Raw genomic sequence first — 13,698 nt, 5'->3', positions numbered from 1 at the left:
GTGATCCGCCCGTCTCGGCCTCCCAAAGTGCTGGGATTACAGGCTTGAGCCACCGCGCCCGGCCTTTTTTTTTTTTTTCTTAATTTTTGAGACAGAGTCTTGCTGTCGCCAGGCTGGAGTGTAGTGGCATGATCTCAGCTCACTGCAACCTCTGCCTCCTGGCTTCAAGCAATTCTCCTGCCTTGGCTTCCCAAGTAGCTGGGATTACAGGCGCGCGCCACCACGCCCAGCTAATTTTTGTATTTTTTGTATTTTTAGTCACCCAGGCTGGAGTGCGATCTCAGCTCACTGCAACCTCCGCCTCCTGGGTTCACCCGCCATTCTCCTGCCTCAGCCTCTGGAATAGCTGGGATTGCAGGCGCCCGCCACCACGCCTGGCTAACTTTTGTATTTTTTAGTAGAGACGGGGTTTCACCGTGTTAGCCAGGATGGTCTCAATCTCCTGACCTTGTGATCTGCCTGCCTTGGCCTCCCAAAGTGCTTCAATTACAGGCGTCAGCCACCGCGGCCGGCCTATACTATTATTTTTAACAAGTATATTTGAAAATGGAAGCATGAAGGTGGGAAATACCAATTCACTTCTTTTCAAATACTCTTTAGATACGCGGTTTTCAACTCTGGCTGTTCACTAGAATCACCTGGGAGCTTTAAAATACCCTAGTTCCCAGGCCTCACCAGAGAGCATCAGGGTCTGGCTCAATAGGTCTCAGGATGGGCCCGAGTATCCGTGATTCTTATTTTTTTATTATACTTTAAGTTCTAGGGTACATGTGCACAATGTGCAGGTTACATATGTATACATGTGCCATGTTGGTGTGCTGCACCCATTAACTCATTTACATTAGGTATATCTCCTAATGCTCTCCCTCCCCCCTCCCCCCACCCCACAACAGGCCCTGGTGTGTCCAAGTGTTCTCATTGTTCAATTCCCACCTGTGAGTGAGAACATGCAGGGTTTAGTTTTCTGTCCTTGCGATAGTTTGCTAAGAATGATGGTTTCGAGCTTCATCCATGTCCCTACAAAGGACACAAACTCTTCCTTTTTTATGGCTGCATAGTATTCCATGGTGTATATGTGCCACATTTTCTTAATCCAGTCTATCCATCGATGGACATTTGGGTTGCTTCCAAGTCTTTCCTATTGTGAATAGTGCCACAATAAACATATGTGTGCATGTGTCTTTATATAGCTGCATGATTTATAATCCTTTGGGTATATACCAAGTAATGGGATGGCTGGGTCAAATGGTATTTCTAGTTCTAGATCCTTGAGGAGTCACCACACTGTGTTCCACAATGGTTGAACTAGTTTACAGTCCCACCAACAGTGTAAAAGTGTTCCTATTTCTCCACATCCTCTCCAGCACTTGTTTCCTGACTTTTTAATGATGGTCATTCTAACTGGTGTGAGATGGTATCTCTTTGTGGTTTTGATTTGCAAGTATCCATATTTCTAAGTTCCCCAGATGATTCTAATTTTCAGCTGATGTCTTCGGAATTGCTGATTTAGACCAGGAATTGGCAAACTTCTTCTGTAAAGGGCCACATCCTAAATATCGTAGGCTTTGTGGGCCATTGATAAGATCTCTGTCACATATTCTCTCTTTTTAAAAGACCTTTACAAATGTAAAAACCATTCTTAGTTCCTAGGTAATATAAAAACAAGCCATGGGCTGGATTTGACCCATAGGCCATTTTGCCAACGCCCAATTTGGACTATGCACAGGCTAGAATATAGCCTGGAAAAGGCACCGTGAGACAAGCTGTGGCCAAGAAAACCCTGCAAGCTGCTGCCAAAAAGCCTCTGCAGTGAAATCACAGGTCCAGACCCCTATAACTGGCACCAAAGTTTTTCTGGTTTGAGTAGGGTGTGGTAGGGGTTTAGACTCACAATAATAAAACTCCCAAGACACATTATAAACCAGCCAGTTTATTATTTTGTAGTAAGATGTAGAACTTTTACCATGCAGACTGAAATATCTGTGTCAGCATGAACAGTACATTTTCTTCCTAGAGGCAGTTAACATGGAAAACCAGGTTATTATCAGGTTATTTAGCAAGTATGGAATCCAAACAAGAGGAGACTAATTTTAAGACCTGTAACTCATCCATGAAGGCTTGGGGCACACTTTTCTACCACCAGAACGCCTTAGTCTCCAGAAAGCTGTGGACTCTTCCCTCTCCATCTTGGTCTGGCTGAGTACCACCACTGCTCAGTCACTTCCTTCAGCCATACCGTCAGGCCAGCTTGACCTAAGAGCTCTATCTCTGGTCACTGGTTTGTGTTGTTACAGCCACTGTTACTAACAGTTAAGGTTCTGAAGGGGGCATGTCAATTGCTCCCAGGTACCAACTACGAGACACAATAATCCTATTAGTTTGTTCTCCCAAACCCACTCCACTCAAGTTTATCAGGTAATATGCTCTGTAAGGTTCTTTCCAACCCCATTAGCACATATATAATTACCTACAATTTCACCTAATGTAATCTACCTTCCTACTGAGGATTGAGGTTTTAACGTTTTTTTTTTCCCCCACTTTCTTGATCAGTGATTCCCAACCATATAGGAATTAATGAAACCAATTCTGTATCACCACTGCAACCAAGACAGCGATACCAAGTGATACGTATTTTTCAAACTAATGTCATTTTGTTCTCTATACTGTAAAAAAACGAGAAGATGCAGTCCTCAACTTAGTACTCAATACTAGGAAGGGTGAAGTTGTCAAAAAATGTCTTTCAACAGTAGAAAAGTTTGCTTTCAAATTAAAAAACAAAGCATGTTTTGCAAACATCATGTAATGATAAAATTACAGAAAAAAAATTTATTCAGTATGACCCCATGGCACATGCCACACCAGAATTCTGCCTGTAACAAAACAGTGAATTTTATCCCAAAAAGTAGGTCAGGTCCATGCTGGCTAAAAACTTCAGTCCCAGACCCAATAAATGAAGATGAAATACATACTGCATGCTTAACAGACATTGCATATACATCAATAATTCTTTAATGCCCCTCTCTAGGCTTTTGAGGGAAGGAGGGATGAAATGTGGACATGTGCACTCACAAAGGCAGAATTTTCTTCCAATTATAAAAAGTCACACCTGACCCTTTACTATGTTTTGGGCAACAGCCAAGATTTTATCTGTGGGAATCCACCTTTGAAAATCACAACAAAAATCAATAGGAAATGATTTAATATAAAATATACAAATTTCTCAGTATGAGGACTTTCACAGAAAAGTAAGGAGACAACAATGAAAATGAATTTTCTTTAAAAATAACATTCCCTTATTTTGTCCCTGCTACTCAACACTCAAAAACAAGTCTGTACAAAACTAGGAACAGAGAAAAGGACCAGAGAGGATGTTACATTGTAAAGTCTTAGGACCTACCCTAAACTTCTGTCCTCATTGAGATCCTCACCTAGAGAGATTAGGGTTCCCAGGTCCACTGGAGAAAGTGAGTAGTCTCCGATCATAACCCTTGCTTCACCAAAGATGGCCTCAGGTCACTCGCTGTCAAACTTAATGGAATTGACCTGGACAGAGATTGAGCCTCCCCGGTAGCTGCCCCGCTTCTTCTTGGTTTTCTCATGCCGGAAGGACTTGCCTTTGGTGAACTTCAAAACCTGATTGGCTCGCTCTCCCCAGTCTCCGGCTGCACCTCGCTGGTAAGTAGAGAGGGGGATTAACACAGAGGAGGACCACGCCAGGGCCCTGTCACTTTATTCTTTCTACTCCTTGCTCAAGGCAACCTGAACCCAGAGAAGATTCCCACCAACCTGAACCAAGAGCTATCCCCTCTGACACTACCTATCCTCCCTCTCAAGAATGGCACAGATCTCTCTCTCACCTTGGCATCAAAGGAATTGTCTGCAACTCGTGAATCCACCTCAATTTCCTCCTCCCTGACCCTTCGGAATGGGGATGATGCCCTTTTTTCTCCCTACAGAAGAATGAAGTAGGAAATGAAAGACAGAGTGGTCATGTAACAGCTCTTCTGAGTGATACACATGGACACATGTGCCAGGTCATGCCAGGCAGAGCTGTCAAGATGATCCTAGATTTTTCTACTTTTAAAGAGCTGGTTCCTGAGAGGAAAGTGAGATAACTTACTTTCTTCCTTTTTGGAAATGTGTTAGGGGTCTGAAGCTTTATCTTCTTGGCCTGAGGAGTCTCTGCCTCCTTGGCAGCCTCATTCTGCTTCCGCTTCTTTAATGAACCTACAAAACAAAAAGCCAGACTCAGGCCAAGTGCAGTGGCTCACAACTGTAACCCCAGCATTTTGGGAGGCCAGGGTAGGAGGATTGCTTGAGCCCAGGAAATTGAGATCAGCCAGGGCAATATAGTGAGATTCTGTCTCTATAGAAAGTTAAAAAATGAGCCAGACATGGTGGTGCATGCTTGTAGTCCCGGCTACTCAGGAGGCTAAGGTGGAAAGATCACCTAAGCCCATGAAGTTAAAGCTGCACAAGCCGTGATCATGCCATTGCACCCCAGCCTGGGTGACAGAGTAAGATTCTATTAAAAAAAAAAAAGACCAGTTTCCTGTTCTTCCTCCCAGTTTCCACAACTGGAAGCCCAGTGGTGGGCCTCCTCTCACTACCCTACTCTCAAAGAGTATATCCCATCCTGATTTGGGGGGACAAAACCCAGAGGGCATGTTTACTGGGTACAGACCTGATTTGGAAACTGCCACTGCTGCCTTTTTCTTTTCTTCTTCCTCTTCCTCGCTGTTCTTAGCTTCTTTTCCATTCTGGGCAGTCAGTGCAGAGGTGCCATTGGCCTTGGGGGCTTGTGGTCTGGGAAAGCCCTTGCCCTTGGGCTTCTCTTCCTCCTCCTCACTGGAGTCATCAGAGGAAGAAGTGCTGCTGCTCTCAGTCTTTCCTTTCTTTGCAGAGGCTGGCTTGGAAGGGGCTGCACCTCCTGCTACCTTCTGTGGCTTCTTCTTAACTGCAGACTTAGCTGTCTTCTCTTCCTCCTCCTCCTCCTCACTGCTGGAGCTGTCTGAATCAGAGCTGCTGTCCCTACTACCCTGAGGAGCCTGCTTGGCAGGCAGAGGCGGAGCTGCTTTGGCAGTCGCCTTGGGCTTAGTGGTGGCCACCGTCTTTTTTTTCTTCTCCTCCTCACTGGAGCTGCTCTCTTCCTCACTGGAGCTGCTGTCAGCCTTTCTCATCGGAGGCTTCTGGCCACCGCCCACAGATTGCTTGGGGGTTGCAGCTGGCTTTGCTGCAGGTGACTTGATGGTGACAGCTGGCTTATTTGAAGAATTCTTGGTGGTACCAGCTGGCTTGGAAGGAGCTTCAACATCCTCAGAGCTGTCAGAGTCTAGACACAGAGGGATGGGATCAACAGCTCCCCAATTCAGATTCAGGGGAGCCCTTAGCAGCTGCCTGAGAGCATTTCACTGAACTGAGGGCCTCCATATGCCTTACCTGAGCTGTCTGAAGAACTCTCTGCTGCTTTCTTTGCTGGAGGTGGTTTAGTGGTTGCTTTAGAGACGACTGCCTTAGTTGGGGGTTTCTTCTCTTCTTCAGAACTTGAATCTGAGGAGAACCTGTAGCATTATGCTGGGTCCAGAGTCCCAACCCAACCAGGACAGCAATAAAAAGAATGCAAAGACACACACAGAGCCATAGCTCTGTCTTGCTTTAAGCAAAAAACAATGGAGGGATGGAAGGCTTTCTCTCTCCCTTATTCCTCATTCTCCAGACCCACACTGAGGGGAGGCTGCATCCCTCTGACTCACCAGACTCATCACTGCTGTCTTCACTGCTTTCCACAGGCTGCTGCTTCTGCACAGCCTTCTTGGGAGGCTGGGTTCCCAGAGACTTCTTTGGTAGGGGAGCAGAAGGTGGGGGGACTGAACTGTAGGGACCTGTTTAAAAAGGATAGTATGATGGTTTTAAGATATGTCTACAAATTTTTTTGATACTACTTTCTTCTAGAAATGAAGCTTAATTCCCCTTGAGTATAGGCCAGAATCATGACTCAGTTCTAACAGAACACGGTGTCACTTCTGAGTCTAAGTTATACAAGGCACTGGAGATTCCTCCTTGCTTTCCCAGATCACTAGTACTGGGAGAAGCTAGCTGTCATGTCATGAGGACGCTCAAGCAGCTCTATGGAGAGGTCCATGTGATTACTGCAGCTGGGCCCTGACCACAGTCATACAGCTTCACTCTCCATGTCCAGTCACCTGGTTTATTTTTCAGGGGTTTTTTTTGCTCCTCTTCCTCCTCACTGGAGGAATCCTCACTGCTGGAACTCTTCTGGGTAGGGGTGGCAACTGCTTTCACTGGGGCCTTGGCCACAACTTGCTTTTTAGGTGCAGTCTGCATTGGAAAGAAAACTGATTACCACAGGAAAATGCTGATCCAACCAATCCTGCCAGGGAATGGAGACACACACACATCCCACCCTGGTCACCTCTTCCCTGACCGAAGTTATGGCCCAGACCTTCTTGGGGGTGGCTGCTGCCTTTTCCTCCTCTGAGTCATCACTGCTACTGCTGCTGCTGCTGCTGCTGCTACTGGCTGCTTTACCATTGGCTACTTTAGGTGCTGCTCGAGCTGGAATACCCAAGAAAAAGAAAGAGTAAGGAGTAATAGGGCAAGTCAGGACCATGAAAAACCTCCTTCCTATGAGCAGAGAACTTAGAAGTCCACCAATTCCCCCCCTTTTTTTTTTCTTTTGAGACGGAGTCTGGCTCTGACTCTGTCGCACAGAGCAGTGTGCAGTGGTTCAAGCAACTCTCCTGCCTCAGCCTCCGGAGTAGCTGGGATTACAGGTGCCCACCACCATGCCCAGCTAGTTTATTTTTGGTAGAAACAAGGTTTTGCCATGTTGGCCAGGCTGGTCTTGAACTCCTGACCTCAAGCAATCCGCCTGCCTCAGCCTCCCAAAGTGCTGGGATTATAGGCGTGAGCCACTGTGCCTGGCCAGGAGTCCACCAATTCTTTCAACTTTAGAGCAGCCATCAAGGAGAATGCCATGGTTTACCACATCAAAGGATGCCTTTCCTATCCCATGGCAGGAATAAAACTAAGAAAAGATGACATAAATAATCTCAATATGCCCTCTAAAATCTTTCACTTCAACCTCCATTCAGAGAAATAACCTAACCCTCAAGTTACAGAAAAAAAGAAAAATTCTCATTTGTCTCATAGAACGACGTACAAGAATAAAAAAGGCAGTGAAAAGCACAACAAATAGATATTTAAGTGGTTACAGTGGAATGGGATGTGTAAGAACATAAAATGTCTATGAAATGTCACAAAAAAATACCAAATGGATATCATTTTAAAAAATATACACTTTTCCTTGCTGCAATAACTGTTTCTCTATTTACTAGCTCCTATGAAATCTTGTTATTAGTAAAACCTTTAAAATTAAAAGACCAGTAATCAATACCTCCAGTTCAACAACCAGTACCATTTCACCCCTGTGCCAAATCAGCAGTTTTAACACCAGTCCCCAGAGCAATCTGGTTCCCAGCCCAGCCTCTTGGGAACGGAAACAGTACCTGGTTTGGGAGGGGCCTTAGCCTGAGCTTTAGCTGCCACAGGTGTTATCTTTGGCTTCTGGTTCTTTGGTGGCTCATCCTCGGAGCTTGAGTCAGAATCAGAATCAGAGCTCTTGGCCTTCTTAGGAGGAGCTTTGGCTGCCTTGGCTTGGGGCTTAACTCCCTTCTGTTAGAAAAGACATAAGGAGAGAAATCAACAAAAGCTTCTAGGTACCCAAAGGGCATCCTGTGTTCCTTTTATTTTTAGGGGCTTAATGCAGCAGTAAGAGCAAGAGAAAGCTAAGGACAGGATATGGAAAGGGCAAAAAACTCTTAAGAAACAACAAAGTTCAGCCACTTGATACACTGGCCCTGTTCCTGCCATATCCTGCCAAAGCTCCCAAGAAAACACACTCTCTTATTCTTGGAGCCCTGAATAGTGTCCCAGAAGAACCCAAACTCCTCAAGCAGAATGGGTTTAATTTCCTCTAGATTCCAAGCCTGACCTCAACCTCACAAATCCCTTCCAGATCTCATATTTTTATCAGCTCTCTGAAAATCCCCAGATTTTCTTCCTCATAATCACCTATTGTATTGCCGGCATCACTCCTTGGTTACAAGTTAGAGGCCAAGATTTTGGTTTCTTCCTTTCCAATCCTTAAACCCCCTTTTCTTCCCAGAGCTGCAAACCTGGACAGGCTGTTTCTTTTGGTCCTCCTCCTCCTCATCATCACTGGACTCTTCACTGCTGCTGCTCTCTGATGCTTTGGCTGTAGCCTTCCCAGGCGGCAGACCGACTCGCTTGGCAGGTATAGCTGAACAAAAACACAGGTCCCAGTAAGAATCACCCATGTGAAACAAGCAGGCTGTAAATTATTTTCCTGGCACCACCAAGCCCACCCGCTACTTTGCCTTACCAGCCTTCTTTGCTGGAGGCCCTTGAACTTCCTCCTCCTCCTCGCTGCTGTCCTCACTACTGTCACTGGATGAGGCCTTCTTCTTAGCTTTCTTAGCCACTGGTCCATTTGCCTGTAACTTTCGCTCTGGGGCCTTGGCAGACCTGCTAAGGTAGATTAGACCAATTTCTAGGAGACTGGAATCTTCCCAAACCAAGAAACATAGCCCAGCCCACCTTGGGGGAGAAATAGCCAAAATGGAACAGGAAAGGCTTACTTGAGCCAGAAGCTATAGATGTCTAAGAGGGAAGAGGCATTGGCATCCTGCTGTGTCTGTAGAAGAAAAAGAGCTGGGTAAGGAAATTATTTTATCCTGGTTATGCTTTCATTAAATGTGGCCTGTTATATACATAATTACTAAATTTGGTATAAATGTTACATCTTCATAAAACTTTTGCTACATGCATAAATCAGGAGAAAAACATTCTGTTTGTGGATTTCCCAATTTCTGATCTAAAAAACTTGGGCTATTATCATGTTTGTGGCACCATCTAACCCCCTGCCCACCAATCTATATTGACCAAAGTCCTTAAAAAAAAAAAAAAAAAAAAAAATCAGCCAGTCACAGCGGCTCATGCCTGTAATCCCAGCACTTTGAGAGGCTGAGACAGGCTGATCAAGAGGTCAGGAGTTTGAGACCAGCCTGGCCAAATCAGTGAAACCCCCTCTCTACTAAAACAAAAATTAGCCCAGTGTGATGGCACACGTCTGTAATCTTAGCTACTTGGGAGGCCGAAGCAGGAGAATCGCTTGAACCAAGGAGGCGGAGGTTGCAGTGAGCTGAGATCGCGCCACTGCACTCCAGCCTGGGCAACAAGAGTAAGACTCGGCCGGGCGCGGTGGCTCAAGCCTGTAATCCCAGCACTTTGGGAGGCTGAGACGGGCAGATCACAAGGTCAGGAGATCGAGACCATCCTGGCTAACACGGTGAAACCCCGTCTCTACTAAAAAATACAAAAAACTAGCCAGGTGAGGTGGCAGGCGCCTGTAGTCCCAGCTACTCGGGAGGCTGAGGCAGGAGAATGGCGTAAATCTGGGAGGCGGAGCTTGCAGTGGGCCAAGATCGCGCCACTGCACTCCAGCCTGGGCGACAGAGCAAGACTCCGTCTCAAAAAAAAAAAAAAAAAAGAGTAAGACTCTATCTCCAAAAAAATAAATAAATAAATAAATCACTTTTGACTGGGCACAGTGGCTCATGCCTGTTATCTCAGTACTTTGGGAGGCTGAGACAGGAGGATCACTGGATGCCAGGATTTCATGACCAGCCTGAGCAACACAGCAAGACCTCCATCTGCCAAAAAAAAAAAAAAGCTCACTCTCTTTACTTTAGCAATGTACTATCTATGGAGAAACCCCGTCTCCTAGCCGGGTGTGGTGACAGACGCCTGTAATCCCTGGTACTCAGGAGGCTGAGGCAGGAGAATCGCTTGAACCCCGGAGGTGGAGGCTGTAGTGAGCTGAGATCACGCCACTGCACTCTAGCTTGGGTGACAGACCAAGACCCTGTCTCAAAAAAAAAAAAAAAAAAAAAAAAAAAAGAAAGAAAAAAAAAAGAAACAAGACTGATGAGTATTGTATTGAGTGTAAAGAACTGCATTTAGGGGCCAAGCACAGTGGCTCAGGCCTGTAATCCCAGCACTTTGGGAGGCTGAGGTAGGCAGATCATGAGGTCAGGAGTTCAAGACCAGCCTGACCAACATGGTAAAACCCTGTCTCTACCAAAAACAAAAAAACTTAGCTGGGCGTGGTGGTGCACACCTGTAATCCCAGCTACTCAGGAGGCTGAGGCAGGAGAATCGCTTTAACCCAGGAGGCTGAGGTTGCAGTGAGCTGAAATCACACCATTGTACTCCAGCCTGGGCGACACAGCAAGTCTCAAAAAAAAAAAAAAAAAAGAACTGCATTTAGGCTGGGCGCAGTGGTTCACACCTGTAATCTAATACTTTGGCAGGCCGAGGCAGGAAGATCACTTAAAGACAGGAGTTCAAGACCACTGGGCAAAACAGTGAGACCTCCATCTCTCTCTCTTTTTTTTTTTTTGAGACTGAGTTTCGCTCTTGGTCGCCCAAGCTGGAGTGCAATGGCACTGCCGTGGCTCGGCCTGTGGTGGCTAAACGCCTGTAATCTCAACACTTTGTGAGGCTGAGGCGGGTGGATCACCTGAGATCGGGAGTTGGAGACCAGCCTAACCAACATGGAGAAACCCCGTCTCTACTAAAAATACAAAATTAGCCAAGCGTGGTGGCACATGCTTGTAATAATCCCAGCTACTTGGGAGGCCAATGCAGGAGAATCGCTTGAACCTGGGAGGTGGAGGTTATGGTGAGTTGAGATTGCACCATTGCACTCCAGCCTGGGCAACAAGAGCGAAACTCTGTCTCAAAAAAAAAAAAAAAAAAAAAAAAATTAGCCAGCTGTGGTGGCACATGTCTGTAGTCCTAGCTACTCCAGTGACTGAGGCAGGAGGATTGCCTGAGCCCAGGGGTTCAAGGCTACAGTGAGCTATCATTGCATCACTGTACTCCAGCCTGGGCAACAGACCCTCTAAAAGAAACACACACACACAAAACAATACACATAAGAGTATAGGATCAGGCCAGGCGCAGTGGCTCACGCCTGTAATCCCAACACTTTGGGAGGCCAAGATGGGCAGATCACCTGATCAGGAATTTGAGACCAGCCTGGCCAGTATGGTGAAACCCCATCTCTACTAATGATACAAACATTAGCTGGGCGTGGTGGTGGGCGCCTGTAATCCCAGCTATTCAGGAGGCTGAGGCATAAGAATCACTTGAACCTGAGAGGCGAAGGTTGGGGTGAGCTGAGATTGCACCACTGCACTGCCACCTGGGCAACAGAGTGAGACTCTGGGGTACAAAAAAGAGTAAAGGACCAGAGTCAGGACACATGGGAACTCACCTTTGGACAAATTACTTAGTCTCCCTGAGATTATTTTATTCTCTATAAAATGGAGATAATACTACACATCTCATTAAGTTATTGAGAGGATAAGACATAATGCATGTTGGCCGTGTGCAGTGGCTCACACCTATAATCCCAGCACTTTGGGAGGCCCAGGTGGTGGATTTCTTGAGGTCAGGAGTTCAAAAGCAGCCTGGCCAACATGGTGAAACCCCGTCTCTATTAAAAATACAAAAAAAAAAAAAAAAAAAAAATTAGCTGGGCTTGGTGGGGCACACCTGTAGGCCCAGCTACTTGGGAAGCTGAGGCAGGAGAATCACTTCAGCAGAGGTTGCAGCGAGCTGAGATCATGCCACTGCACTCCAGCATGGCGACAGAGCCAGACTCCGCCTCAAAAAAAAAAAAAAAAATTAAATGCATGTAAAGGGCTTAGCTCCTGACCCTTAGTAAACTCTTCACAAAGATTAGCTTTTCTCACATAAAACCATTTCAGAATCCTAATTCTGAGGCCAGGCACGGTGTCTCATGCCTGTAATCCCAGCACTTTGGGAGGCCGAGGGGGGCGGATTTCTTGAGGTCAAGAGTTCAAGACCAGCCTGGTCAACATGGTGAAACCCTGTCTCTACTAAAAATACAAAAATTAGCCGGGCGTGGCAGTGCGCGCCTGTAATCCCAGCTACTCGGGAGGCTGAGGCAGGAGAATCTCTTGAATTTAGGAGGCGGAGGTTACAATGAGCCGAGATCGCACCATTGCACCCCAGCCTGGGCAACTGCACTCCAGACTGGGCAAGAGACTCCGTCTCAAAAAAAAAAACAAAAAAAAAGAATCCCAATTCTGAAATGTCCAATTCCATTCAGTCCACTGTGAAAGTCCTCTCTGCAGTCTCCTTAACAGTCAACTCTAAACAGTTTCATTAAGAAAGCAGTTAGATCACATGGCAGCATGTCCCAGCTTAAGGAAGTTCTGAAGCTGATCTGATTCTTTTGCTTTTGCAGCCTGATTCTGCTAAAAGTGCAAGCCATCCTTTCTAGTCATGCTATCATCCCTGCAGAAGACCTCCTCTCTCTCCTCCCTCAAGGTCTCTTCCCATGCAGGGATGTCTGTTGATGTGAAAGATTACAAACCTTTCCCATTCCTGGTTCTCTTACTCTCACATGTGTTTGGAGCATCCTAAATTGCCATAATTATGGTACAGCTTTAACTTCTACAAGATTCCTCTGCACCAGCACTGAGATTGCTACTCTTACACATCATCTTACTGAAATTCACAAAAATCCTATAAAGTGGATGATGACATCCCTGTAGAAAGACTCAGAGAGGTTAAATAAACTGCCCGGGTCACGTATCTAAAAAGTGACAGAGCCTGGTCCCAAACCTAGGTTTGTTTGATTGCATTAGCCAAAGCTCCAAGCCCACTACTATGCCTGCTTGGTAGGGCTGTTTATGATGCTCAATTCTCATCAGTGTAACTCAAAACAAAACTCTGCTTCTACTTTCATTCATTTTCTTCTTTACTAACGAAAATCCCGGCCTTCATTCTAAAGCAATTTCACTTGCTTTTGAAGCCCAGTAAATGTAACTGAGGGTAAGGTCAAATCGCGGTTTGCCTCACCCAACGAAAAGCACCCCAGAAGAAACAGATGCCGAAGAACCAACGTCCTCAGTGGGACAAGGCTCTAGCTCCCCGCTGCACTCTGCCAGCCATGTGACTTCGGGCCACGAGGCTCCCACGCTGCCGCCACTGCACGGCTCCACAAGAAAAAAAACAAGACTCAGCGATATCTAGTCAGAACTGGGGGAAGAGGAGCGACCGAGGCCGCAGGCTTTCTCTGGCCACTGCCCAGGGGTCGGCGTAAAGGCCTTGCAGACACTGAACTGGCGGACCCCACAGACTTCCCCACCTGGAAACCTAAGCACGTCAGGGCCTGAAGCTTTGTGGTCATCTCAGCCCGGTTCCCACGCCAAGCCCGGAACTCACAGCTCCTGTCGCTTTGGCGAACTTATTGGCCACCTCCGAGAGTTGGTTATCGCGGAGGAAGCCGAGCACGAGGGGATACAGGTCGCTGGGAACCACGCGGCGCAAGCCGGCGTCCGCCATCCTCCGGGCAATACGCGTCACTACCGTTGTCGACGCAGCACGACTCAGGAACCCAACAGGGGCAGTGGGCGGGCCCGTGTACGTCATTGCGCCGCGCGAGCGCATAGCGGAAAGGGCGGGGCTCCACAGGACAGTCCCACCTCCACCTCAGAGGTAGGGTAGACGGGAAATCTATAAACTCTTTCCGGTCCCACGTGTATCGCCATCTTGGTT

General features: G+C 46.7%; 1 protein-coding gene across 4 annotated transcripts; it reads right to left on the bottom strand.

The window, feature by feature from the left end:
• Positions 1 to 1,910: 1,910 nt before the first annotated feature.
• On the bottom strand, positions 1,911 to 13,698 carry NOLC1 (nucleolar and coiled-body phosphoprotein 1). Of its 4 annotated transcripts, none has more exons than XM_050804119.1 (13): positions 13,366 to 13,698; positions 8,682 to 8,737; positions 8,426 to 8,571; positions 8,199 to 8,323; positions 7,530 to 7,695; positions 6,464 to 6,576; positions 6,204 to 6,339; positions 5,754 to 5,882; positions 5,440 to 5,550; positions 4,685 to 5,332; positions 4,121 to 4,227; positions 3,858 to 3,950; positions 1,911 to 3,672 (listed from the first exon to the last, which is right to left on the bottom strand). In XM_050804119.1, the coding sequence occupies exons 1-13, from the start codon at positions 13,588 to 13,590 to the stop codon at positions 3,514 to 3,516; spliced, it is 2,214 nt and encodes a 737-aa protein (XP_050660076.1). In that variant the 5' UTR covers positions 13,591 to 13,698; the 3' UTR covers positions 1,911 to 3,513. The 4 variants fall into 4 exon arrangements, with proteins under 4 accessions (XP_050660076.1, XP_050660077.1, XP_050660078.1 ...); XM_050804120.1 differs by having other exon boundaries at positions 8,426 to 8,568; XM_050804121.1 differs by lacking the exon at positions 13,366 to 13,698 and adding an exon at positions 13,289 to 13,345.

The sequence above is a fragment of the Macaca thibetana genome, chromosome 9 (assembly GCF_024542745.1).
Source record: "Macaca thibetana thibetana isolate TM-01 chromosome 9, ASM2454274v1, whole genome shotgun sequence".
NCBI classification, from domain to species: domain Eukaryota; kingdom Metazoa; phylum Chordata; class Mammalia; order Primates; family Cercopithecidae; genus Macaca; species Macaca thibetana.
The sequence above is the reverse complement of the archived record's forward strand: the minus strand, read 5'-3'. Positions and strand labels throughout refer to the sequence as shown.

What these genes read in the sequence shown, in the direction of transcription:
- NOLC1 (XM_050804119.1), bottom strand. Translation starts at nt 13,590, where the DNA reads ATGCGCTCGCGCGGCGCAATGACGTACACGGGCCCGCCCACTGCCCCT. An exon ending in AGACAGCAGTGATGAGTCTG is followed by an intron (nt 5,551 to 5,753) that starts GTGAGTCAGAGG and finishes GGTTCTCCTCAG; the next exon opens with ATTCAAGTTCTGAAGAAGAG. An exon ending in GAGTTCTTCAGACAGCTCAG is followed by an intron (nt 5,333 to 5,439) that starts GTAAGGCATATG and finishes CTCTGTGTCTAG; the next exon opens with ACTCTGACAGCTCTGAGGAT.